At 52.5% G+C, this 25,541-nt stretch overlaps 11 protein-coding genes across 11 annotated transcripts; 5 read left to right on the forward strand and 6 right to left on the reverse strand.

Moving 5' to 3' along the window:
• Positions 1 to 137: 137 nt before the first annotated feature.
• PpBr36_04065 (uncharacterized protein) lies at positions 138 to 1,348 on the reverse strand (the record flags this gene model as incomplete). The annotated part of the gene is made up of 3 exons (XM_029891231.1): positions 138 to 658; positions 770 to 1,031; positions 1,139 to 1,348. The coding sequence occupies 3 exons, from the start codon at positions 1,346 to 1,348 to the stop codon at positions 138 to 140; spliced, it is 993 nt and encodes a 330-aa protein (XP_029750007.1).
• Positions 1,349 to 1,801: 453 nt separating this feature from the next.
• Positions 1,802 to 3,956, forward strand: PpBr36_04066 (uncharacterized protein; the record flags this gene model as incomplete). Its single annotated transcript, XM_029891232.1, has 3 exons — positions 1,802 to 1,869; positions 2,181 to 2,945; positions 3,023 to 3,956. 3 exons carry the CDS (start codon positions 1,802 to 1,804, stop codon positions 3,954 to 3,956), a joined length of 1,767 nt encoding a protein of 588 aa, XP_029750008.1.
• A 1,331-nt stretch (positions 3,957 to 5,287) lies between these two features.
• On the reverse strand, positions 5,288 to 6,374 carry PpBr36_04067 (uncharacterized protein; the record flags this gene model as incomplete). Its single annotated transcript, XM_029891233.1, has 2 exons — positions 5,288 to 5,630; positions 5,737 to 6,374. The coding sequence occupies 2 exons, from the start codon at positions 6,372 to 6,374 to the stop codon at positions 5,288 to 5,290; spliced, it is 981 nt and encodes a 326-aa protein (XP_029750009.1).
• A 974-nt stretch (positions 6,375 to 7,348) lies between these two features.
• On the reverse strand, positions 7,349 to 10,603 carry PpBr36_04068 (uncharacterized protein; the record flags this gene model as incomplete). The annotated part of the gene is made up of 2 exons (XM_029891234.1): positions 7,349 to 8,534; positions 9,537 to 10,603. 2 exons carry the CDS (start codon positions 10,601 to 10,603, stop codon positions 7,349 to 7,351), a joined length of 2,253 nt encoding a protein of 750 aa, XP_029750002.1.
• Positions 10,604 to 11,017: 414 nt separating this feature from the next.
• Positions 11,018 to 12,594, reverse strand: PpBr36_04069 (uncharacterized protein; the record flags this gene model as incomplete). The annotated part of the gene is made up of 3 exons (XM_029891235.1): positions 11,018 to 11,319; positions 11,466 to 12,304; positions 12,359 to 12,594. The coding sequence occupies 3 exons, from the start codon at positions 12,592 to 12,594 to the stop codon at positions 11,018 to 11,020; spliced, it is 1,377 nt and encodes a 458-aa protein (XP_029750003.1).
• Positions 12,595 to 13,488: 894 nt separating this feature from the next.
• On the reverse strand, positions 13,489 to 15,783 carry PpBr36_04070 (uncharacterized protein; the record flags this gene model as incomplete). The annotated part of the gene is made up of 5 exons (XM_029891236.1): positions 13,489 to 13,907; positions 13,998 to 14,246; positions 14,346 to 15,528; positions 15,558 to 15,644; positions 15,751 to 15,783. 5 exons carry the CDS (start codon positions 15,781 to 15,783, stop codon positions 13,489 to 13,491), a joined length of 1,971 nt encoding a protein of 656 aa, XP_029749407.1.
• A 325-nt stretch (positions 15,784 to 16,108) lies between these two features.
• PpBr36_04071 (uncharacterized protein) lies at positions 16,109 to 16,491 on the forward strand (the record flags this gene model as incomplete). The annotated part of the gene is made up of 2 exons (XM_029891237.1): positions 16,109 to 16,360; positions 16,441 to 16,491. The coding sequence occupies 2 exons, from the start codon at positions 16,109 to 16,111 to the stop codon at positions 16,489 to 16,491; spliced, it is 303 nt and encodes a 100-aa protein (XP_029749406.1).
• PpBr36_04072 (uncharacterized protein) lies at positions 16,157 to 16,420 on the reverse strand (the record flags this gene model as incomplete). The annotated part of the gene is made up of 1 exon (XM_029891238.1): positions 16,157 to 16,420. The coding sequence occupies one exon, from the start codon at positions 16,418 to 16,420 to the stop codon at positions 16,157 to 16,159; it is 264 nt and encodes an 87-aa protein (XP_029749405.1).
• Positions 16,492 to 17,344: 853 nt separating the features above from the next.
• On the forward strand, positions 17,345 to 18,112 carry PpBr36_04073 (uncharacterized protein; the record flags this gene model as incomplete). The annotated part of the gene is made up of 2 exons (XM_029891239.1): positions 17,345 to 17,747; positions 17,832 to 18,112. 2 exons carry the CDS (start codon positions 17,345 to 17,347, stop codon positions 18,110 to 18,112), a joined length of 684 nt encoding a protein of 227 aa, XP_029749404.1.
• Positions 18,113 to 20,055: 1,943 nt separating this feature from the next.
• On the forward strand, positions 20,056 to 22,224 carry PpBr36_04074 (uncharacterized protein; the record flags this gene model as incomplete). The annotated part of the gene is made up of 1 exon (XM_029891240.1): positions 20,056 to 22,224. The coding sequence occupies one exon, from the start codon at positions 20,056 to 20,058 to the stop codon at positions 22,222 to 22,224; it is 2,169 nt and encodes a 722-aa protein (XP_029749410.1).
• Positions 22,225 to 23,434: 1,210 nt separating this feature from the next.
• On the forward strand, positions 23,435 to 25,151 carry PpBr36_04075 (uncharacterized protein; the record flags this gene model as incomplete). The annotated part of the gene is made up of 3 exons (XM_029891241.1): positions 23,435 to 24,399; positions 24,507 to 24,571; positions 24,691 to 25,151. 3 exons carry the CDS (start codon positions 23,435 to 23,437, stop codon positions 25,149 to 25,151), a joined length of 1,491 nt encoding a protein of 496 aa, XP_029749409.1.
• Between the last annotated feature and the right edge of the window lie 390 nt (positions 25,152 to 25,541).

A 25,541-nucleotide genomic window follows, 5' to 3' on the forward strand; every position in this document is an offset into this window, starting at 1 on the left:
GGCGGCGCCAGGCGTTTCATTGTACGGCTTATCTTTTGGGCAGATACCAGTTTCAGTTATGACAAAAAAAGGATTTCAGGATATCCATTTTCTCCAATCATCCATAGAGCTGGGGGGTGAAGTTGACACAGGTTGGTTTACCACCTCCTGCCGCCCCGACCTCTGAAACCTCCCCTACCGCCCATTCCCTGCTGCTGGTCATATCCGTAGCCCTGGCCTTGGGCACCGCCAAAACCCTGACCACCGCCAAAGTTCTGGTTTCCACCACCTTGCCCACCACCTCCAGGCCCGCCCCCAGCACCGCCTCCCTGCATTGCAGCAAACATTGTTGCCGGGTCCATCTGACTTGGGTCCATCCCCGAAGCCATCATCTGCTGCATCATGGCCTGCATCTCGGGGGGAATGCCACCGCCGCCATCCATTCCGGGCATGCCACCCGCCATTGGACCACCGCCGGGCATGCCTCCCATCATCATCATGTTTAGGTCTTCCATCATCTTCTTGCTGTTCTGGGACATGGCGTCGGCGCTGTACTCGGAGCGCAGCTGATTCTGCTTCTGTGCGTAGATAGCCCAGCTGAACTCGTCAAAGCCGTAGTTGAAGTAGTCACTAATGTCGGTGCCGGGCTTGCGCCAGGGCGCGGCATCCTCGCCGAGATCTTTGGGGATGAGGGAGATGCTCTTAGTATGTACGTTTGCAAAAGCTTGTCTGTGGAGTTGCATAATTCAAGAGGGAAAAAGCAGAAAAGACACAGGCATTGGAGACGTACCCTCATCTATATTTACTTGAGTCAAAGGCTTGCCGGTAGGCTTGTGTTCAGGGATGGCGTAGGGGTCAAAGTTGGACTTGGTGACTGGAGGGAGATCCGATCCCTTGACGGTGTCCTCCTTTTTGTTGGGGGCTGGTTTTGGCGGAGCTGCTCCGTCTGTCGCTACTGATCTTTGGGGGATGCTCCTTATTTCGCTGTACTTGGACTGTGATGGCGGGGCAGCACTTGTGCCGTCTTTGCGTTCGGTGATAATGTCAATATCCTAGGAAATCGGCATTAGTGGGGCAAGCTTTGGGTAAAGTAGGTAAAGTAGAGGGTAGACATGTCGCAAAGCAGGCGAGTGCAGTGGAGTGGAACGGGAAGCATTACAGAATCATCCTCATCCTCATCCATGGCGCCACCTTCATCCTCCTCCTCTCCTTCTTCCAGGTCCTCATCTTCGTTCTTGGCAGCTGCTGGCTTAGCTGCTGCTGCGGCGGATGCGGTTGTGGAATTTGTTGGTGCTGCTACTGGTACTGGGGGCGCAACTGGTTCTTCAGGGGCGTAAAAGTCGTCATCTTCATCCATTTCCACACTCATGTTGGGCAGGTTTTGTTGCTTCCAGTTGGGAAGCGCGCGAATAAAATAAGAGATGTTTGTCTTGGCTACAATTGGGATCTGGACGACGTAACAGCGAAGGCGTCTAAGCACCTCACAGTCCTAGGCGATGTTCTGTACTGAATGGAAAGGCGAATGGTAAATGTTAAGCAGCCTGCTTTCCCCACGTCTATTTCGATGCAAGGGAAGAGGGAGCTTAAGCTAAGCAAGTGTCGACCCAAATTTTGATTGGGCGGGCCATTAGAGAGAGAGAGAGTCGTCGCGTATCAAAGTCAGGACCCACCCTTGCGACGCGATCCCATGGCTTCCTAGCCTGCCTGTTCCCCCGATGCTCACTGCGCCATATTTGCAGAAACACAACATTTAGCCTCATCTGCAATCCCGATTGAATTGAGACGAATTCCAGGAAAGTCGCATCACGCGCAGACGACCTCAATGTCTCTTTTCCGCTCAGCGAGCGTGCCTGGAGGGCTGAGCATCAACACGGGTGCAGCGAATCTCTTGTAAGCGTTTGATCCATTATTGCGTTGATTAAACATCCCTAGCTACTTAAGCTTGCTGTAGCGACCTGGTTCACTTGTCGCGATTCCACATAAAAACGCGTTGATTCATCCGCTTTTAGCTCCGCACTAGGAAATGATCTCAAAAAAGACACACCGCCCTGAAAGTGGGACTGTGTGAAGGGATCTCGCTTCTGGAACGTGAACACCACCAGCTGCTTTTTATTTTCATTTTTTATTCATTTCTAATTTTCTTGTCGTTGATCGTTTCTCCAGTACGCTCATCTTGCTGACCCACGCAAACCTGTTTCCAGTGGAAGCGGCTCGAGTCAGCAACAACCTCCACCAGCCGGAGGCGCCAGCAGTATTTTCGGAGCATCGACAACCCAGCAGGCTTCTTCTGCAGCACCACCAATAACAACAGGTCTGTTTGGCACCAACAACGCGAACAACGCCACGGCAGGCACGAACCTGTTCGGTCAATCTACCAACGCGCAGCAGCCTACGACAGCAGCTGGCGGCAGCATGTTCGGCGCCACAGCAGCGGCCTCCCAGCCTGCGGCGGCTGGCGGCACTACGGGGGGTGGTTTATTTGGAGCAGCGGGCAGCACGACTACGACGGGCGGAGGCTTGTTTGGAAACGGGAATGCGGCAGCCAACAATGCACCCAAGCCCAGCCTGTTTGGTAACACAACAGCCCAACAGCCCCAGCAGACTACGACGACGGGCGGGGGGCTCTTTGGAAACTCGGCAGCTGCGCAACCCCAACAGTCGACAACAGGCGGAGGACTTTTTGGAAACTCTGCAGCGGCTCAACCACAACAACAGACTGTAGGCGGCGGACTCTTTGGCAACGCGACGCAGCAAACTACAGGCACAGGTGGGGGCGGACTCTTTGGCAATTCCACACAGCAAACGACATCAAGCGGCGGCCTTTTCGGCGGTTCAACACAACAAAACACAGGTACAGGTGGCGGCGGACTCTTTGGTAACTCGACGCAGCAAACAACAACTGGCGGTGGTGGTCTTTTCGGCAACAGCTTGTCGCAGCCTCAGCAACAGCAGAAGCCTTCACTCTTGTACGTGAATGCTCACTTCTTCTCTGTCTTCCTTACCCTGCTGTGGTCGCCCACTAACAATCAGCAACGTTAATCAGCGGAAACACTCTACTTGGCCAATCTCAGCAACCGCAGCAGCAGCAGCAGCAGCAGCAGCAACAACAGCAGGCAGGGGGCATGTTTGGCCGCACCTTCAACAACTCAACCGCCGCGCCTCCCGGTCTGACTATGGGTCAGTCCACGAACCAGTCGCAACAGGTCGTGCCAGGCGTCCGCATAGATTTGTCGAATCTCAAGTCAACAACCCGCTTCAACGATCTTGATGAGACGATACAGAAGGAGATCCAGAAGATAGATAAGGGCATTCAGGCTGTCATCAACCAGTGCAACGACGTTGAAGCCTTTATGCCTGCCCATGGCGAACAGCTCGCCGCGATCCCGAATGACGTGCGCTTTGTCACGCGCAAGTACGATGGCGCAGCTGATACTTTGTCTGAGGACGCCCAGGCCGTCAAGTCGGTCCGTGAGCTGGTCCACGTGGACGCCGAACAGGCCAAGCTTAGTTTCAAGGCCGTCGACAATCTCAAGCTGCCGGCGCAGTACCACACTGCAGGGCTTTGGCGACAACAACAGGATGCAGTTGCTGCGGCGGCTGGAGATGCTGGCGGCGCAGGGGCAGGCAGTGGGGACAGCAACGCAGATTTGATTGCCTTCTTCTCGCAAACAGCGGACGAGATGGATGAGCAGCTTAAAAAGTTCCAGCGGAACCTGAGTGAGATCGAGAGCCACATGAATGCCGTTGGTGGGAACCTGGTTGATCAGCTGCAACGCGCTGCGACAGCAAGGAATAATGGCACCAACGGCAGCGGGCCGGGTGGTCAGGAAGATCAAGTTGCCGAGTTGGCCGAGGTCCTGCGTGGATTTGAGTCGACCATCTTGGGCGTTGCATCGTCAGTAGGTGCGGCAAGGGAAGGAGTGACTTCCTTACAACTTGGGGAATTCTTGGGTAACGGGTCTAGGACAAGGCGATAGGCCTGCTCAAGCAACGTTTTTCTTTCTTTTGCAAAGATACCTAGAGTTTTGGTAATGTACGATGTTTGGGCTTGAGCATGAAAAGCAGTTTGATTGGACTAGTGTATATATGTGACCAGACTGTTTTCATGTTGTAAATTGAGGACAAGTTGCTCGCTATGGAACAATTATGCTTTCCAATGAGAACTACCTATCCATGCCAATACATACGACCATACCCACTGGAATGTACGGGATCCCGTCCGCTCTCCCCTAGTCAAACCAGTGAGGGCCGAACTAGTACTCAGGTGGGTGACCACTGGGGAATCCTCGGTGTTGTATGTCCTTCATTCATTTTTGCTTTTTTTTTTCGAACGCAATATTTGTGGGTTAAATATAATTTTATAATATTCCCAAAAAAAAAAAAAAAAAAAAAAGGATTGCTGCATAAATCCGTAACGTGCTATTTTGCACCAAAGGTTGGATTTTTACTAAATACCAAATTATAATATTGCTGTACAACTGGCGCCGGTACATACGACCATACCCATTGGAATACACGGGATCCCGTCCGCTCTCCCTAAGTTAAACCATTGAGGGCCGAACTAGTACTCAGGTGGGTGACCACTGGGGAATCCTCGGTGTTGTATGTTTCCTTTCCATTTTGCTTCTCATATTTTCTTTCATTTTCTTTCCACCATTATTATCATTATGGTTAAGTTAAGGAATGTCCAACGTGTTTCCCTTCCACTCCAGGTCCGTATCTAAAACATAAAAATAGATCCGATGCTTGCCTGCCCTTAGCCTTTGGCGTTGCCTTTTCTTTCAATGCTATGGCATCCGGCACACACGTTGACGTTACCCTTATTTTATACTGCCGTACGTAATATCAACCCGTGTCTGGCTACGCTGAGTGGCCCTGAGCGGTTATCCAAAGTAAAATGCCCTCCTGACTAGCTCGGAAGACTTGGGCTTCAGGTTACGGCTGATCGAAGCCTACAGGATATCAGCGGCCCGAGTAAGGATACAGGACCGTGTAATCAGCGCACTCTAAAAGAGTTGAAAATTTGGTTCAGGCGCTGAGCCGCTCGGTCAGCAAAATCCTTTGACTGAGTTCTGTATTGAGAGCATAAAACATTATCCAAATGCCAAATCAGCATGACCTCACACCAACATGCCTAGCGGGTAAAAACCATCCTCTTAGAATCATCGTCATCAAGCCGTATATATTACGCATTATTTACAGAACAATGCTCTTAACGTGCAGTACGCAACCCAGCCATAGGAGCCCAGATTGAGCAACCATTGTCCTTGTCTTCACGCTCGAAGCCGTATGACCACGTCATATGTCATTACAGCACAAGCACCGCAGCAAATACTATGGCCAACCACCCCCTCAAGCCCACTTGGATCTCTGTGGCAGAACTTCCCGCCGTGCTGGACGGGGCCACCCCTTTGACCTCCCTGCCTAGATACCACGCCCCAATGTCAGTCAACTCGCCCCCGGCGGAGAGCATGGCTCCGTTCGGGCCGACATTACTAGTGTGAGCCCTGAATGCACCAAATAGACTGTAACGCTCTACGTCCTCGATCCGGTCCATATATTCGAGCGAGCGCTTAAAGAAATCCTGCGTCGCTGCCAGGTCCTGGTGGTCGGCGTTATACTCGGTGACCCATATTTTCTTGCCGGGGAACCTGTCGAAAGGTGTTAGTTAGTTTTCCATTTCCAGTTCAGTCGCAACGGCCAACCTTGCATACTAGCACAATAAAACAAAAAGAGACGAGGACTGGTGGTACTCACGCAGCGGCATACGTCCCGATGTGGGACGCCAGACCCTCAAAGTTCCCATACCAATGGATCGGCACAAAGTCGAAGGTACAGTTTCTCCTCTCGCCGCCAGCACTGATGATGTTGCTGCAGTTGCCCAAGAACTGCCTGAGCCAAGGTATGCCGTCCCAGCTGGCCGTCGGCGCCGGCAGGCCTGCCTTGACGCCCATCTCTTGCAACGGCACAATGTTGTTGACCCAGACACGCGCCGCGATGTCGGGTCTGATGTTGGACATGCCATCGCCCGCCATATCCGGCTCATTGAAGCCCATGACGTGCGTGATGTTGACCCCACGCTTCTTGATCACATCCTTGACGGTTTCCGCGAATTTCGTGTCCTTCTTGGCCACCTCGGGGTCCGATGAAGCGCCCCATAGCATCGGGACAAACTCGAACTGGTCCTGCGTCAGGTTGTTGAAGACCACGGACGGCTCCGGGCCATAGTTATAGTACCACGAAAGCGTTGTCGGTGGCCTGGTCCAAATGTAGTTGTCCCTTGGAGTGTCATCATGGGGCACGAAGACGAGACCGCGCTTTGGGTTCGGCTTCACGGTCTGCGCGCAGGCAAGGGCCAGCACAGTGAGTGTGACGAGGCCAGCCGGCAGAAGCATTATGACGGGACGCTGAGGACGCAGTCGAGGCCCGTTGAGGACCGGGAAATTACGATTTTATACTATCTTTTAAAATGCCAGGCATGCTATGCGCAGAAACAAAGTATGGCTACCTGCCACCAAACAGAGGCGCTAAGTGGTACTGGCTGGGCGACAGAATGAGACGAGGTCCAGTTGAGATTTACCAGTCAGTCAATCAGCCAATGTAACGAAGCAAGGACGGTAAAAATTGCCATTTATTGCAGAATTTGTAATGAATGTGGTCTGGGAAGAATCGAATCGAATAATAAAAAAGAAGGCGAAGGCATTCAAGCCGAGCTGATGAAAAGGGAAGATAAAAAAATAAAAATGAAAATAAAACAAAATGCAAATAACAAGGTATGCAATTGGGGATGGGAAAGGTGGAAGCTGCGTGATTGCCATGGCCAGGTTTGTTTGAAGGCGGCAAGGGCGGGCTTTGCCTGGCCCGTATTGATCGTCGCCGAGGCCTTGACTCCTTGGCGAGCTGCAAGAATCGGAAATTAGTGCGATGCATCCGGACGGGCCCTTTTCTCAGCTCGTCACAGCAGAGAATTTCTTTGCTGTTAAAAATAATACCATCGGACAAGAAGACCGAAACGAAAAAGAAAACAAGAAATACGCAAAAAAAAAAAAAAAAAAAAAAAAAAAAGGTCTTCGTGACCGCGCTCAGGGAAGGAATGACCATGTTTTAGACCTTCGCATCACTTGTCCGAGTGATTCTTTGAGCGTTCAACCAGCTGGCTGGTATGTGGTACAGTACCATAGGACAGCCTTATCTTGCAGATCCGAATCATGCCGGAATTTGTTGATCAATAATGCCCCACCCTCAAACCAGCCGAGGAAACCCGGTAGAAATACCCAGACGGGATAATCAAGGGTACGTAGTATTGAGAACAATTTATATACTGCAGCATTTTTACAAGACAAAACTAAAACCTCGACAAGCCATCACTCTACTGCTCATTAACGAACAATCCGGCCATGCCCATACCAGTGCCGATGCACATGCTGGTCAGCAAGATCTTCTTGCCCGTCCGCCTGCACTCGCTCAGACCAGTCACGATCTGCCTCGTACCGGTCGCTCCGAGCGGGTGGCCGAGTGCGATGGCACCGCCGCGAGGGTTCATCTTGGTCTCGGCGTCGAGTCCGAGATTGTCGCGACAGTAGACTGCCATACTCGCAAACGCCTCGTTGATCTCGACCACGTCGCAGTCAGCCAGCGTGATGCCGTACTTGGCCAGCAGTTTGGGAATGGCGACAGTTGGGCCAATTCCCATGATGCGAGGCGCCAGGCCCGCCGTCGTCGACCCGACATACTTGGCCATAATGGGCTGCCCAAGTCTGTTGGCCGTCGATCGCTTCATGAGCAACACCGCCGCGGCACCGTCCGTCACCTGGCTGGCGTTTCCTCCCGTGGTCGTGGTTCCCCACTGCGGGAACGCGGCGCGAATCTTGCCCAAGGTCTCGGCTGTCGTGCCGGGCCTGATGCCCTCGTCCTTGGTCAGCGTGACCTCCTTGACCTCGCCGTCGGGGCCCTTGACCTTGGTGCGGATCGGGACAATTTCGTCATCGAACCAGCCGTCATTTTGTGCCTTCTCAGCCTTCTGGAAGCTGAGGGCAGCGAACTTGTCCATTTCCTCGCGGCTGATGCCAAAGTCACTCGCAACGTTCTCTGACGTCCAGCCCATGGGCATCATGCAGTCCTTCGACTCTTGGCTTTTTGAGGTGACGTCCTCGTCAAAGGGCTGCTCCAACGCGTCACCGCCGATGGACATGCTCTCAGCACCAAGAGCGATGCCAACCTCGATGCTGCCGTTGCTAATGGCATGTGCAATATCGGCCGTCGCCTTGAGGCCCGACGAGCAAAACCTGTTGACCGACGAGGCAGAGTGTGTGTTGGGGAAGCCGGCGGCAAGAGCGGCGGCGCGGAGCTTGTAGGCGGCCTTGCCATCTGAGACATTGCCCATGCAAATGTCTTCGACGAGGCTTGGGTCGATCTTGCTGCGTTGCCGCACTTGTTCCAAGAGCGCAAACACCATGTACTCGAGCGAGGTGTCCTTGAAGCCGCCCTTGCGGGCTTTGCCTAGTGGGGTACGAGCGGCATAGGTTATAACGATGTCATCGTCGTTTTTGGATGTGCTTCGCGCGGCAAATGAGCCAGATGTCAGTGGGAGGTTTTTGATGCTCGGTAACAGGCAAAGGTAACATACATGGTTGAAAGGGCATTGCCTGGTGTGAGGTGTTTGAGAATGGAGCCAAGACGTTCGACAGCCATGTTTGACGGTTGTGTGGTAGCGACTCTGTGCAACTGAGATTGTAATTCTGGAAGGTGAGGCTGCTGCGTGAAGTGAAATGAGGCAGTCTAACAAGAATTTGTAGTCGAGAACAAGCAGTCCTGAAAAAAGATGTCGTGGTGGCGATTTGACCTTTAATTCCCCAGGCGGGCGCCCGAGCCCGAGCCTTTGAATCCTTGCGATTAGTGTGGGGTTCCCCGGGTCATTCAATGTTACCGAGGCAAACCGCGGAGCGAACAACGGCAATTGGGACGTGCTGAATTCTGTTTTCCCGCCCGGCAGAGAAATAAATGATGCAGGGCCATGCAGGTACCACGCCGCCAAATATGGCTTTTGCGGTACAACGGACTCTCACACAGCCTTCAAAAAATTTCAGTCGAACCAAGTGATAAACCGTTTTACTCCAGCTGCACGACGTCCTTCCAAACCATGTCCCAAGTGAGGAGAAATCAACTGCTCTTCTATATCGATCGGTTCGTTCTCTGAATAGAATCCATGTCGCAACATACTGAAAACATTTTCTTTTTCTTATGTCAACCAGCATGCTCCCTTTCGCATTAAAATGCTGGCAGAGAGAGGTAATGTCATGGTGATCCTTCTGGTGTTGTTATACACTGGATGGGCAGTAAGTATTTGCGGAATAAATCGCGTCTGTTGTCGCGCCAGGTGCCGAAAGTTTGTAGAGCTTGGTCTTTTGAGTTTCGCGCTTGCTGATACCCCGCGGGTGACTTGAGCCTCATCTTTCGGTCCGCGTGAGAGTGCCGAAAAATCGAACGACGTACCAGGTATTTGTTTTTTTTAGCTGTGAACAATCATCGTCTTTGGGATGGGGCGAGATTGTGCACACAAGTTCTGAAGCAGTTGATCGGCAGCCTCGGTCTCCTTTGACCTGGCCTCACTGGTTTCATCGTCAGGTACAGGCGGCTCAAACAACTTGAGCCGACCCTCCGAGATGACAAATCCACCACAAGCCACCTTTATAAGCAGCACGGCAGGGTGATCCATGTCGAGAGCAAGGTGAGCTTGTAGATAGCTTTTCAACGCTACGGTAAAAGGTCGCTCTTGCTTCGTGCGTTGAACCTGTTTCCGCCCCTCATCCATAAACCGGCGTAGGTCTGAGGCGGGAACTATCACATCAATCGACTTGAGCCCAATCGTGGATTTTTCCGTCGTAGCGGGCAATCGGAAGCCCAACGTCAAAACAAGATCTTTGGAAAGCATGGCCGAAGGAGACGAGCTCTGCAAGCCGACGTGATCCGCCCAGTTTTCCCACGCCTCGACAATATTGCTTCCCCGAAGTGCAAGAGGGCTGATACGGCAGTCGAATTCCTTTTCTAGAAATTCAATCACAGCAAGCCGCAGTGCCGGCGGCATGCGGATGAGAAGTAGGGGCAGCTGCGCCGAAGCTAACGACAGTGGATTGACGCCCTCTTCCCCAGGAAGGAGTAGGGCGTGACACTCGGCAGCCTCGTACTGCAGCGTCAACAAGAGGCCGTTGTTTCCCTCAAACACCTCAACCCACATCATTGTGACGAGCACGAGGGAGCCGTATCGCTGATCGTCTGAGGCATTCTCGGCGGGGAGGCGTACCTGAACGCCGCGCACGACGTCCCCGACGAGTGCATCGCGTAGGCCGTGAGAGAGGCGGGAGAGGCGGGCAGTGGTGAGGGGCTCATTGCCCATGTGAAGGGGCGAGACGCGGTAGGTATAGAAGGTCGTGTTATATAGTGGGAGGGACGGGCGGTCGGTCTCGGTTAAGTTTGATGAGTCGTGGTCTTCGTCTCTCATGAGGGAATCGTGTTGCTTGTTTGTTGGAAGCGGGGCGGCGAGGGGCGAGGGTTGCTGAGGAGCAGACGCAGCGGGGTTGGAGAGTTGGCTATGACGCGCCCTGGCGCGCAGAGGAGGTCGGGGCATGCTGTGACAAGTTTGTGAGAACTGAGAGGACGGAAGCCGGTGGAAAGACCACTTGATAAATAGCGCGCGTAAGTTACCGGGTAGTATTAGCTGGAAATCAAATTTGTATGACCGTGGGCTGTACTTCTTTTCTTTCTCTCTTTTGGTTTGCGTGGCGTACGTGTCTTGCTTCCCATTGTTCGAATAGAGAAACTTCCAGGTGGGAAGACAGGGAAGGAGTAACAAACGCGTGCACACGTGACGTGAATTTCGCGGGCTGAAATTCGAATTTCAACGCGGGGAATCTGTCGTTCCTTAATGCATTAGACGAATCAAGCAAGTTGACGCAAGGTACCTTGGTAATTGTAGGCTTAATAGCTTAATAGGTAAAGTATATTAACATACGTAATCAAGCCAGGTTTCATCTACGATATATTATGCTTTGCGGAGCAGCCTAGGCCCGACTCTAGCCACGCGCATTGCGTAAAACAACAATGCAGTGCACGTGAGCGTGAAGGCGGCAAACAACTGCAAGCCCAACCAGTTAGAACCTTGTCCCGACTTCAATATGGCACCGGCGAGCGGAGGCCCACAGAGCGATCCGACAGCATTGATGAGGTTTGAGGTGCCCATTCGTGCCCCTAGAAAGCCAAGATCCTTGGTGACTGATGCCAACACTACAGCCGGGAGGCTTACGATGCCCCCAGTGCTGAAGCCATACAAGATTGCAAACAAGACTAAATTTTCAAACGAAATTTTCAGTCAGTAAACCCGGTTTGTGTGTCTGTCTGACTTTTTCTGTGTTGTCTTGATGAAAAATCACCTAATAGCACAGGAGCAGAAAAAAAAAAAAAAAAAAAAAAAGCAAGTAAAACTCCCTTACCATTTCCAGCCAGGTCGTTAACCGCAACCCAACAAAACGTGACCAACGCTGCCATGCCGGCGACCCAGATCATTGTATTTATGGGTCCAATATACGGCACCACAAGGCTAGGCGCGAGACGTCCCAAGATGGACGCCCCGTTCAGTACTGCCACCAGGTTCCGCGCTAGGCCCTCGCTGTGCTCCAACCCGTGGCTGAGAGCGTACTGCTGTAGATAGAAGACGGGCACAAAGAAACCGAAATTGGAGCAAAAAAGGGCTGCACAGTACAGCAGGTAGGGCGTTTCGTGGAACGAAGCCGGGTCAAACAAGGACCGCACCTGGCGAGGCTTGACGCGAGTGCGCATGACGATAACGGCGGTGCCTAGGGTACCCAGTGATATGAAACCTAGCACACGGTTGGTCCAGCCGAAGCCGATGCGGCTGAGTAGGGCTGTGAAAAGGAGCGGATACACCACACCGCCGAGGCTGCTCCCGGTCACGGCAATCCCGATGACCAATGCTCGCTTGGATGGGCCAAAGTACTGCGGCAGAAGGGCGAGCGAGGGGACGACGAGACAACCGGCACCCATGCCAATACAAAAGCCTTGGCCTAGAAGCATGTGCCAGTACTCGGTGCCAAGGCTCGTCATCATGAAGCCGACGACAACTAGGAAGGCTCCCATAGTTATGACGATTCGGAAGTAGCCGGCGTCAAACAAAGGCCCGGCGATGCAACCGACAGCGAGGAGCAGAAAGCCTTGTATAGATCCGATCCATGAGATGTTGGATGGCGATTGACTGCTGAGCAGATTCTGAGAGTAATAGCTCTGGTAGACTCCAAAGGAGTTGACGATTGCCCTTTGGTATTTTCGTCAGCGAGTAGGCTTTATTCAAAGAAGCCGGGAAACTAACCATGAGTTGAAGAAGAGGAGGAAGCCGCCTAAAACTTGAAGCCAGGCCCGGAGACCACCATTGGGGAGTTCATCAGGCTGCGGTCCCAGGACAGCCTCTTCTCCTCCCGTCGTGGTCGGAACCTTTTGTAGGTTCAAATTTATCGTCGTCTTCTCCGCCGTCTCCTCTATATCTGTGGCTGAGGAGACCTCCTGACTTAACCTCCCCACAGCTTCGTTGTCCGAGGCCCGTGCCATTTCAGTTCAACCGTTTTAGAGCCAACAGTTCCTCCCTCTTTTCTTTCTGCCCTTCTCTAGGTTGTATACTCCCTAGTATTTCTGTCCTCGCAGTCCCCGAAGCTCTCGCCGTCACTCGACACGCCGCCAATGCTTTGTGAAATAATATATGAGTGTAGTTTTGTTTTTTTCAAGAATTGTCTTCCAGCGCAAGCAATCACTGTCAAGAATCCCTGCTTCGATGTTACCACAGTTGGAAACCATGCGCATTTATACATACATATCATGGTCAAGAGGATCAAAATTCCACCAGACGGATCCTGCCTAGACCTAGATGGGCCAGACCATGACCCCCAGGAACAGTGGTTCCGACAGCGGGGCTGCCACCCCTGATGGATGGGTCGGCAGCATCGTTGATTGATTGATGGGGCAGCCGATTCTCGGCCGACTCGACTGTACTTAAAAAGTACTCGGTCCACCTTTCTACCCATGGGTGAGTGGTAAATGCCGACCTCTACCCGACTTAGGCAAAGAGAGAAGGTACGCGCGTGGCCTTCTATCCGCAGCGTCAGAGCTGCAGGTGCGTCGGCGGGCGTATGTTCATCCGCGCGGTTGTTTGCTCTCTACTTCTCTTTTTTGTACTCCCTCATTTTGCGTGGTCGGTCACCATAAGCCTCTTCGTCTTTGGTTTTAGGAGCTTGCCCCTCATCTACCATGAGCTCTGGAGAGATTTCATCAGAAAAGATGATACAATTTGATGAATTTCCTGGTCAGAGGACGGCTCTAATCATGTTTCTACGCAAAACTACTGCGCACAAACCACAGCGAAGGAGAATACACAAATACTTGGTCATCAATCGTCTCATTAAAGTCACCTAGATGTCTGCGTTGTTTGTTCGCAGAATCTAATCTAATCTAGATATCGTGTCCGCATCCGACGTGCGACTCACCGGCCGCCCTGATCTCGTCCATGCCCGCGACGTTGGGCCAGCCGGACATCAAGCTCCTGGCGCGGATGGCGGCGAGCCCGGACTCCTGGACGGGAACCTTGGGAATCAGCGAGGTGCCGTTAAGAGAAAGCACAGTCAGCTGATGAGCGGCGGCCCTCGCGTTGAGGAGCAGCAGCTCGGGCTGGATGTTGGTGATGTTGTCACAGGCCTGGTGGTAGCACGGATCCTCCTCGGGCAAAATGCCCGTCTGAAGGAACCCGAAGGGCTTGTTGAGGATGGACCAGAACGAGGCGTAGTCGCTGCCGTTGGTCAGGACGCGCGGCGTGACAACGACATCCTGGGCGGCAAAGTGGTCAAGGTAGGTCTGCTGGATGACTTCGGAGCCTAAAAGGAAGCAAAGGAAGGAAATTGTTAGCCTCGGATCCAAAGAAGAATGAATCGATCTGAATCCGGTGTCGTCATCAATGCACTAACCCTTGGGGGCAACGCTGCCATATTCACGGCCGTCGTTATCGGACACGCCGATGCGGCCGCGTGCCTGCATGTCAAAGTTGAGATATGCGAGGATTTGGTTGATCTCGGGCGCCGAAAGGTTGTTGCAGTAGTACTTGGAGCCCAACAGGCCGTTCTCCTCAGCAGCCCACCAGGCGAACCGGACGCGGTTTCGGGTGCGGTACTTGGTGAAGGCGTGGAAGAGCTCGATCAAAAGGGACGATCCCGAAGCTGTGGTTGACGAGACTCCATGTCAGCAAGATTAATGAATAAAGCAACTCATCGCAAAAAAAAAAAGAAAAAAAAAAAAAAACGGCTGTGCAAGCTTACCATCGTCATTGATACCTGGACCGGCTTGGACGCTGTCGTGGTGAGCGCCGAGCACAATGGTGTTGTCCGGATCGCCATCCTCCGTCTCGACAAAAATGTTGTACGTCTTGCGCTCCTCGACGACCTGAGTCTGCTGGAAGAAGGCAGTGATGGTCTCGCCGGCGGCGATTCTCTCCTTAGCCGCGAGCCCATCGACACGGTTGATCAAAGCCGCCGGTACGAACTCATCCGACGGGCTACCGAGCGATCCGGCAGTGACCTGTGTTGTCACGTCGCTGTACACAAGGACTCCGATGGCGCCGTTCTTAGCAGCGGGGAGCACGCGGCCGGCCAGGGTGCCGCCAGTCGGGCAGCGGAAACGGTCCACCAGGACAATCTTGCCCGACACGTCCAGGCCGGCATAGTTGGCCGGGTCGCATCCAGCAGCGCCTTCGGGGCCAACGACGATCTCGGCCTCGATGCCTTCGGCACTGGTCGAGGGGGAGTAGGTCAGGCCGTGAGCGGGGCCGACATATTCGCCGTTGAACTTGACGGACAGAGACTGGACCTGAGCGAACTGGGCACCAAACTCCTGCTTCCAGGCCCGGGTCCCGGGCACACCCGAGACGCGGTCGAAGATGTAGTCGACGGTGGCCGCGTTTCCGGGCAGGCCAAAGGCGCGGTTGCCGCCGTTGGCATAGGCAAGATCGTTCAACACCTGCAGATTCTTCATCAGGTTCTCGACGGTGATGTCGGCCTGGAGCTTGGCCGAGTCGATCTTTGGCTTGCAGACTTTCTGCGAGCTGGCGACGCCTGCCACGGAGAGCAGGACAGTGGCAGCCTTGGCCGCGGTGATCTGGTCGAGTACCCTCATTGTCACGGGAAGTGAATTTGACAAGGTGCCTGGGATAGCCTCAAGTGGAGGGATGCGAGATGGACGGGCCGCTGGAGGAGAGGACGGGGAAGAGGCATTCAAGTGGTCAACAACGGGGGGGCGGGTGGCATTGAGATAAATAATACACTTTCGTAGGGTACTTGGTACTCTGTTTTCCTGTGGTTTGCCCCTCTCATTTTCCCGACATGCTATCCCAGTGGCCCGCGTCACCCCAAGAAAGAAAAGCCCACCATCAATTTTCGTTATCGAAGTCGCCCCAGGCTTGACCGACAGGCCCCAGGGCGACTTTTGGCGCCGAGAGCGCGGATCCTACGTTCGTAAGAGGAAGGTGAAGTGACGGGGAGGTTGGGGTTTTTTGGAGATGCCAAGATGCCAAGAGGTACGCCTGGCTGCAATAGGATGCTGCTCAAGAAACTGATGCAACGCTAATTCGGGGCATGGCAAAAAAAATTTTCTGTCGTTCGACTTTATGACTCTGTAGTAAACGGCTTGACCGGTAAAGATGATGCCTTTCCTTTCTTGCTGATTTACCCGATCCCGGCGAAACGAGCTGTAGGCGCGCATTCTAGTCCAGTGCTACAACAACAACACCAACAAACACTATCTACACGAACCTTGGCGTGCTTATGCCCCGCATAGTCCCCTTGCCCGCAATATACAGTAATGGTAATTGATGTTTGGCGGTTCTAGTAGCGTACCTGCTGGTCGTTCTCGTATCTTCATCATCTCTATATCTCTCGCTATTTCGTCATCTGACAAAAGCCCTACCACATCCCGATATCAACTGCTCGACGTTGAAGATGAATCTGACCAACGCCTGCAGCCCATATCCCAACCGATCTGTGCTCGCCCAGGTGACGGGGCCGTTCTCAGCCCAGGGAAACGTTGCATGACGCGCTGCGACCTGCTCCGCCGAGCCGACATTCCAACCTCGGCGCTACGACTGCCTCTTGCCGGTCGAAAGATCCTCGGTCAGCTGCCGGAGGAGCCTGACGAGCGGCGTGGTGCTGGGGGCTCTGCAGTGGAGATTGTTGTTCAGGAGATAGTTTTCCAGCACGTCGAATCCGCGCACCACATCTCTGGAAACCCAAATTTCCGGCCCGTCATCGTGATTCGGGTCTATCTCGAGCACGATGGTCGAGTTCGTCGCTTCGTCGATGTACCTCCCCGCATACTCCGCTGCCGTCTTGTAGTTGGACATGTAACCGCCCTTGGTGACAGGCAAAGGCGATCATGTCGTCTGAGGACGAGTACAGTCCACCAGCTCCATAGACCTGTTAGTCTGATTAAGCTAGAAAGCATAGGTGAGTAGAAATATGGAGGGTAAATCAGCGAGCGAAGGGCATGAAAACATAAGCAAATAACAACGTGTAGAGCATCGGTAGCTAGCCCAGATTTCGTGCCACAGGACTGGCCAGTTTACAAGCTCAATTTTGAAGGCTCGGCCGTTGAACTGATGACAAAGGACAGGGACAGGCCGTGGCGGTTTGGTAGATTCCATTCAAGTCCGAATGGCCAATCAGCTGGAGTTGATTGATGTTGTCCACGATCTTATTCCGGGATCCTGAGGATCGGTGACTGCAGATAGCTTAGCTTATGCCAAGCAATCCAACAACTCATGGGGTATTGCGGCGCCTTAACAAAGATTCAGTAGATTTGAATCATTGTATGCTAACATGTCTCCTTCAAATTGAAGTGAGGTGGGGTGTGAATAGAGATCATCCAAACTTTGTTCATCTTTGAGAAGGAAAATGAGATCAGAGAAGCAGACTTTTTCTGACGAATTTTGTGTAGAGCTTCCATGCCGTGCTTAAACCGACAGACATAATGCGGGGGGATTACACGGGGGGGAGGGGGGTTACATTTACGAACTGGCACTCTGTCAACAAAGCCATTCTGACTCACAACCAAGGGCGTAGAGATGCAATTATAACCGTGCATTGATTCCATCTGGTGTATAAACTATAAATCCGCCGGTTCGTATCATCCAAACTTTCCCCATTTCTTGCCAACATCTTATGCAAGTTCGCCTAGATTACTGGGAATTGTCAGCAAGGAAATACGACAGGGAGCCCACTCAGCTCCCCAAAATAAATAAATAAAGAAGAATAAGAATAAAATCAAAATGCCAATCAACTACCGCCCCGCCACGACAGCCGACGTCACCGCCATCGCTCGCGTTGGCAGCGCGGCCTTCGACCCAGCCACCGATCCAATGATGCGCCGCGTCTTCCCACCGCACCTGCAACAGCCGGGTGTCGACGCGCAAGTGCCATGGCGCGCGTGGCGCAAAACATGCCGGCTGCAAGATGATCCCAACTCGGTCATCATCGTCGCCGTGGACGAGGAGCTGGACGAGGTGGTTGGCTACGCCTGGTGGGTCGCTGCCCCCAAGCCGGACCAGGAACCGTTTGTCCCTCCCAAGGAACCCAAGTTTTCCGGGGTCGACCCACAAGCTAGGGAGGAGGTGCTTCTTGCCATCGAGTCCGCGATTGATTTTATCTTTGGGAAGAGCCATGACCACTACGGTATGTATGCGTAATAATTGTTTCGGATCTTGGTCTTCGATACTGATGCGACTTGTTCTCCCCTTCTTGCTCTTGCTCGCTTAGAGCTCTCTATTCTAGCTGTCCACCCAAAGCACGGCCGCAAAGGAATAGGGAGGAATCTCGTGCAGTGGGGCTTGGACAGAGCAAGGGGTGAGAAGAAAGACGCCTATTTGATAGCAACTCCCATGGGGAGGCCACTATACGAACGACTAGGGTTTGTGGATATTGGCGAGGTCTCCTTCTTGGGATTCAAATTCACCTCTATGATTGTCAAGAATAACCCGAATACCAGGCTCGAGGATGGACGGGTTGTACATGTGAATGAGGCCAAAGGAACTGCTTGAGGATACACTTGAGCCCCCGAGTACCTCGAGTATAGATATGCATTCGTGGAGCTTATGTGACTACTTACCTAGGTAGCATCTTTCCTGATGGCTCCTTCTGTCATGGCATCTCTCGTTAGGAAGTAGCATATTATGTACCAGACGGCTCGCTCTCGAAACCTTTATCTATTTAGGCTTTTTCAGTGAACTTGGCGAGTGGTCATAACTAGTACTCCCATATGAACCAGTGAGATCATATAAAACCAATGAAATTTTGAATTCAACAGATAGTCAACATAACCGGGTTCCATTATTTGAAAAATGAGCAAACAGAGAGAAAAACATGATTCTGTCGCAATAAGACATGAGAAAAAGAAAAAAAAAAAAAGTCCAAGATCCTATCATTGTGTCACAAGACCAGGAGGAGATGAATTCAAAGGGGCAAAGAAAGGCCGCAATAACGACCAGTTCAACCGAGATGGAAGCACCGATATTGGATCTGCTCCAGTGACGTCTTCCTATACGGATATCGCGAGTAACTAAGCCTGGACTCGTGACAGGTTAAGTGGGGATTATGGATAACCCGATAGAATTGGAAGACTAAACCTGTGCCCCGATTCGGCGTCATTCATACTTGGGAAGAAGAATGACTCGAATAGAGGAAAGAAAAAAAAGAACAGCAAGGCTAGTGACAAGCATCGGCCCGTATAGTCCGCATAAAGCAATCATAAAACTTTGTGTAAATGTTGCCGGGTTACCCCTGGAGCCTTTGGGGAATCAAAACCAGTTCCTGACCGGCAGTTCCATATTCTGACAGCCAAAAAAAGAGTTGGCGCCAAGAGGTTTCTATTCATAGACATGCGACGACATGAACACCAAGTCAAGTCCGTATTTTAACTACCTAGTCTTGATTGTTTCAGATCCGCACAGGCCATAGAAATCTCCAACCGCTTAATTGTCCCTGACACCTGTTGTTAATGAGATCTTGCAAATTGAAATCTTGAATATTTGTTACAATCACCACCAAGCACTGACTGATGAGGATATATCAAATGTGCAACTATGATGTCCCGACAAGTGTGGGATCAGAGAAGAGGTGTTCTAAAAGACATGTGAATTAAAAGCCCCCGATCGGCATCGTATTTACGCCATGCATACACACGGGGATGTGTTTGGCTATAAATTTTGACAGTATGCTCCTATGATCAGTCCCGCTAGCTATAATCGTCAGGGGATTACTAATTTCAACATATTCGAATATCTCCAAATAGCAACAAGAGGTCGTATATACTGTACTTACTGTGCCTGTGTAAATCAGGCTGCCTTGAAAGAAGACTGGAAATCATTAGTAAAGTAGCCGAGCACTATGCCACGCGGCCAATTTTTATCCTTGTCCCCTGTGTACGTCAATTTCGTACGCTTTAACAATCCAATGCTGGGTGTCCCTGCCGCATTTACTCGAGATCTCTTGACCCTTTGTTAGATCATCGTCTACTATGACTAGCCCATTGATACAAGGAACAAATCAAACAGCAAAGTGCGTACGCCGGTCGATCATTGGGGCACGTACGACTCGGACTCGGCTCAGCATTTACTGTGTGCAATACCGCCAGGCGCATTCCTGCATCGATGTTGCCTGCTGACACATCTTAAATTTAGCTCAACCATGATGTCGACCGGAGCTGGCCGCTTTTTGTAAAAAGAATCCTGAACTGGGTATAAAGGAAGCATTTCCCATCCCCCAAGTCAAAGGATAATTCTTTTTCTCCCCATCCGGCTTCGGAGTCATTGAATCTTACACTCTTTTATCTTTTCCTTTTTTTCTTTTGCCTTTTTGTTAATTTCCTTTGTCAATTGCCTATTTTGTGGTTTTTGGACCACAAATTCTCTCTTTAGGTTCTTGGCTTTCTAGTTCATAATTTAAAAAGATCTAGTGGCATTGTTTTTGTTTCAGTCAATTCATAATGCTAGCCTCTACCCTTTTCAAGATAGTCGCCGTCACGGCCTGCAGCGCTCCGGTGCTGGGTCGTGACCTTCGACTGGGTAGCAACGCCAAAGTTGCCGGCCGCTCCGCCTCGGACGACAACAGCCACGCCATCCAAGCCAGGGATGTTTTTCACCGTTACGATAATGGGAGGCTACCATATATTTGCAGCATCCCGCTTATCGGCCAAATTCCCAAAGTCTGCCGAGCTCCGAAATATGCGCCCACCCAGGCTAGTGCTGGTGGTGCTGGTACTAGTGGTTCTGGTGCTGGCGCTTCCGGTTCTAGTGCCAAGGGCGATGTTAATATAATGATTGGCTCCGGCAACACTTACACCGGCAATACTGTCGGAGCCGTTCCTAGCTCCACCACCTCGGGAACCAACGCTTTGGCGGGTGGCGGTCTTGATAATGCTATTGGTGGCGCTTTGAGCGGCGCTCTGGGTGGTTCCGGAGGTGCTGCCGGTAGTGCGGCTGCCGGTGATGCTTCTTCGCTCAACACTGCCGGTGGTGCGGCTGCCGGTGATGCTTCTTCGCTCGGAGCTGCCGGTGGTGCGTCTGCCGGTGGTGCTTCTTCGCTCAACACTGCCGGTGGTGCGCCTGCCGGTGGTGCTTCTTCGCTCAACACTGCCGGTGGTGCGCCTGCCGGTGGTGCTTCTTCGCTCAACACTGCCGGTGGTGCGCCTGCCGGTGGTGCTTCTTCGCTCGGAGCTGCCGGTGGTGCGTCTGCCGGTGGTTTTGGAGATGATACTTCGACCGCCCCAGACGCCGGTGGCTACGCTTCAGACCCTACTGGGGCTGCCGCTAATTCCGGTGCCCCAGCATCCGCCGGCGCCAGGGGCAACTCTGCTGCCGGCGCCACTGCCGGTGGCCGCTCTGCTGGCGGCATGGGAACTGACCCTTCCATAGCTGACTCTGCAGACGGCTCAGACTCTGCAGCCTACGGCTCCGATGCTGACCCTGCCGCGGGTGGCGCCGCCGCCTCCAAAGCCGGCCGTTCTGCAGCTGCCTCTGCCGGTGGCAATTCTGCGGCTGGTATGGGAGGTGATCCTTCCATGGCTGCCTCTACCGACACTGCCGACACTTCCGAGTCAAATGGCGCCGAGCCTCCCTCGGGTGCTCCAGGTACCGCTGGACCCAAAGCTCATGAATCTGTGGGTGTTTCTAGAGGTCAATCTTCTGCACGTGGCACTGGCACTGACTCCACCTCGCTTAACAAGCGCGCGGCAAAGGTTGAAGCTGCCAGCAAAAATAAGCGGCTCCCCGCGAAATGCCATGTCCCCATCATCAAATCGTTGGGCAGATGCCACCGCCTAAGGAAGGAGAAAAAGGCGGCAAAGAAGCTGGCAGAGGCCAAGGCAGCGCACGACCAGGCCGTCGCCGATACCACCAAGCACCACGATCATGAAAAGCGCTCCATCAAATGCTATGTTCCTCTAGTCCGCAGCTTCAGCAGCACATGCAGGGCCAAGAAAGCCGCCAAGAAACAGGCCGAAGCCAATGGCGGCTATGGAGACTTTAGCAGCCATGGTGGCTATTCTTCCCAGACTGGTTACGGCACCGCGGCTGGTGGCATGGGTGGTGGTTATGAAGCCACTGGCGGCTACTCTTCCCAGGCTGGTTACGGCATGGGTGGCAGTGGCATGGGTGGCATGGGTGGCATGGGTGGCAGTGGCATGGGTGGCGGCGCCGGTTACTCCAGCGGGGGTGTCTACAGGCGTTCTGCACCGGCAGCTCATACTGCTGGTCAGGACACCAACGAGGTAGGACTGACGCGCTTGCACCTCAAGTGCAGATTGGGTGCATTGAGCTTCGTTTTTGAGACATGCCGCGACATTTACAAGGCCAAGGAAAAGTCAAAGGCTAGAGGTCATGGCGCCCATTCCTCCATGGGTAGCTCATACCCCGGGGCCGGAGACAGTTACTCGAGTGGCGCTTCGAGCGGTGGTTCCTACGGAGGCAGCATGGGCGGCAGTATGGATATGGGTATGAGTGGCGGCAGTATGGACAGCAGCATGGGCGGTAGCATGGGCGGTAGCATGAGCGGTGGCATGGACAGCAGCATGGGCGGTGGCATGGGCGGTGGCATGGACAGCAGCATGGGCGGCGGCGCCAGCAGCGCCATGGGCGGTATGAGCGGCGGCTACTGAAGAAAGGCTTATTTTGGAGCTTTTCTATGACTGACCACTTTTTCTTTCGCTATGTTCAAGTTACCGGTCTTTGACAGAGGCTTATGAAGGAGGAAAAGAATATTTTGGTTCAATGATTTTGTCTGATTATTCAGATACCACGCTCGTTTTGTATGACACGACTTTGCAATAGAATTTTACCTATTATTACTTAAAATACCGCTTTCAGTAGTGACTGGGCCCTTTTCTTCTTCTTCAGCATCTTGATAACCACTGGGCAATCATGTTCCATGGCTGGCTGCCGGCCAGGATGCACATTCATTGGCGACAGAAGTGAGCCTCATTATTAGAATAGATCATCTCAAGTCCTGGCGGTCCTAGGTATGTCCAACGACCAGCCGGCGAGATGCTAGCTGTTAAGGGAAAAAAAAAAACGACAGCGAGAGCAATGTTGCACGTTATTCTGTCTCACATCTCTCGTCGCATTTTGGTATTTTGTTTTTATTTTCTTCTTCTTTCTTCTCTTCTCTTTGTCAGAGCAACTGTCTGGTTCATGTATCAGGTTAGCGACACCCTCGGCCCGTCATGCGAACTTGTCAAGAATGACATGAACACACAGACGCGCACATTCAGTTTGACCATAAGTGTACCTGCGTTGGAACATGCTTGGCTGGTTTTGCATTCGACCAGACGAGAGGAAAAAAAAAAAAAAAAGCTTGCCACAATTTCGGACACGTTTGACAAGGGCCATGTTGCTGCAGGTTTGGACCTAGCGCTGAGCTTCTATGCGAAATTGTGGTCTTCAATTGGCTTGACGATCAACACGAACCTTGGCGAGCTTGACCTGGTATTCCTTTTGAGCNNTGGTTTTTTTTTTTTTTTTTTTTTTTTTTTTTTGGGCTATTGCTCAAACGGGAAGAGAGTTCTCATTCTGTCTGCCATTTAGCGCGGTTTAGATTTGCCCTAGACCACCGGAGTAGGGATGAACATGATGCGCAGAGAGATATCTTTGCTTGGATCCCATCGAAACCAATGACTTGGGATGGCTCTGCTCTCGGAAAGTTATTCCGACGACCTCAGCAGCCGAGGGAATATATCATGCCACATCATCTTGGGAAACCCCTAGTCACCCCCAGACTCCAGCTCGCATGCACTAGGAGGGGGTATCTGTTCTGTTTTCGAAGCCATCCTGTCGCTCCATGTTGACAAAACAAAACAGCCCAGAAAAGCCATGATCAACGAGAACTATGACCTCGAGGCGAAGCTGCTCGCACGCAACTGGTCCCTAACGGCAGTGAGCGGATTAGTGCTTCTGGGCAGGATCTATTCGCGCCTATGGAAACAACGGTTGGCCTTGTGGTGGGATGACTGGATCATCGTATTGACGTGGCTGCTCCTGCTCATCACGTCCATCTATTCCATCTTCCAGCTGCGCGGCTCCGGGGTGCCCGTGTCGGACCTCACGGCACAGGAAAGGACCGACTTCATGTTTTGGACCCAGCTGGTTGCCACGATCGCAGTCATCACCAGTGCTTCGGCCAAGACGGGCTTCTGCGCAACGCTCATCCGCGCCTCCACACCGCAATTACTTCGGCAGAACCAGACGAGGAACAGTGGCTCATGGAGCCAGAGTAGCGCCGAGACCGCACGACCGCAACGGAAATGGAGGGATAACATGGGGAACTGGCAGTGGGGGATGGACTGGCCAACGGGAGGGAGCAACCGAAAGGACAACAAGGAAAAGGAAAAGGAACAATCGAATTCGAAGTGGAGGGATAGTTCGGGGAACTGGCAGTGGCCTAAAAAAGCCAAGAATCGACAGCTACCATCGATGCCAAACCCTGCTGCCCCAGAAGAGCCTACAAGAAACTGGCGAGACTCTGCCGGTAACTGGCAGTGGGGGTTGAGCATAAGGGGCCAGACGCGCCAGATATGGCTACGCTGGACATCCTGGATCGTTTTGGTCGCCGTAAATATCGTCTCACTGCTCGCTGGCGTCTTGATATGGACGCGCTGCAATCCCATCGCGAAGACGTACCGACCAGATGTCTCCGGACAATGCTTCAGTAACACTACCACCTCGGCAATTTTCACCAGCAATAACGCCTTCTCGGGGGCGATGGATCTTATCCTTAGCGTGCTGCCCTTGCTGATCCTTTGGGGAAAAGGGTTAACTCGGGGACAGAAGCTAGGCGTGTTTTTTTGTGTTCTGCTAGGAAGCTTGTATGAAAACCCTTCCCTCGTTCAAGTTTGATCCCCCAAAGAAAAGCGCAGGGCTGATCTGATCCGAAATGATCTCTTAGTACTGCAGCTGCTGCCTTTGTTAAAGCTGCCGAAACACAACTCAACATGGACGGCGACCCAACCAGTAAGTCTTTTCTTTCTTTACTCTTTGTTTGGCACTCTGCTCCCATAGGCGCTCTGTACGTCTTCTTCCCACAAACAAGTAACTGACGACACGGCTAACTCCCAAAAAAAAACCTCTAGTTACCGGCGCGAGCTACCTGGTTTGGGGGGCCGTCGAATCGCACGTCATCGTCATCGCTGCTTCGCTCCCGTCACTTGGCTATCTCATCTGGCCACCACGTGAAGACGACCGCATCGTCGTGCCATCGACGCAGACGTGGCGCATTCCGACGCCCGAGGGACTGCGTGAAGCCATGGACCGGCCCGTGACCACAGCCGACCTGCTATCGACAGGTCAAACGACGGTTCGCTGGGACTTGGACAAGGCGGGCATGATGCCTACCTACCCGAAGGTGGTGCCGGCTGATATTGAACGCACTGGAGAGGCTCCATGGCCTCCAACGAGTATGATGGCGAGACCGAGACCGAAGTCGTCCAACGCCATGCTACGGCCTCCGCCGGTGCCTGTCAAGGATGCACGCAGGGACCAAAGGTCGAAATCAATGATTTCAGGGAGTTCGGCCAATGCCATGTTTATCTGATGATTATTTTTTTTTATCTGTCGTGCGTTTGTGTCGAGATATTTTTGTCCTTTTCTTTTTTTTTTCATGAAAGCCATGACGGTTTCTTGTTTCAGCGCAATGTGTTTAGGACTCTTGGACGTTTGCAACCACGGAATGTAATTATAAGCGGCATAACGTCACGTTTTTCTCTATTGTTTCAGAAACAACAAAGTTACTCGCTTTATCGTCGCAGGTAATATTCCATCATAATTTTCAGTGTGATGAATGTGGTACCTGATCAAGTCTGAAGTATGTTCGAACGACGACGTACCTGGCCAAGAAACAAACACAAAAGCGGCCGAGCCTGCTGCATCAAACCCATCCGATGTTATTCATACATTTGGTACGGGCACATCACTGTATCTTCTT

This window comes from Pyricularia pennisetigena, chromosome 6 (genome assembly GCF_004337985.1).
Source record: "Pyricularia pennisetigena strain Br36 chromosome 6, whole genome shotgun sequence".
NCBI lineage: Eukaryota > Fungi > Ascomycota > Sordariomycetes > Magnaporthales > Pyriculariaceae > Pyricularia > Pyricularia pennisetigena.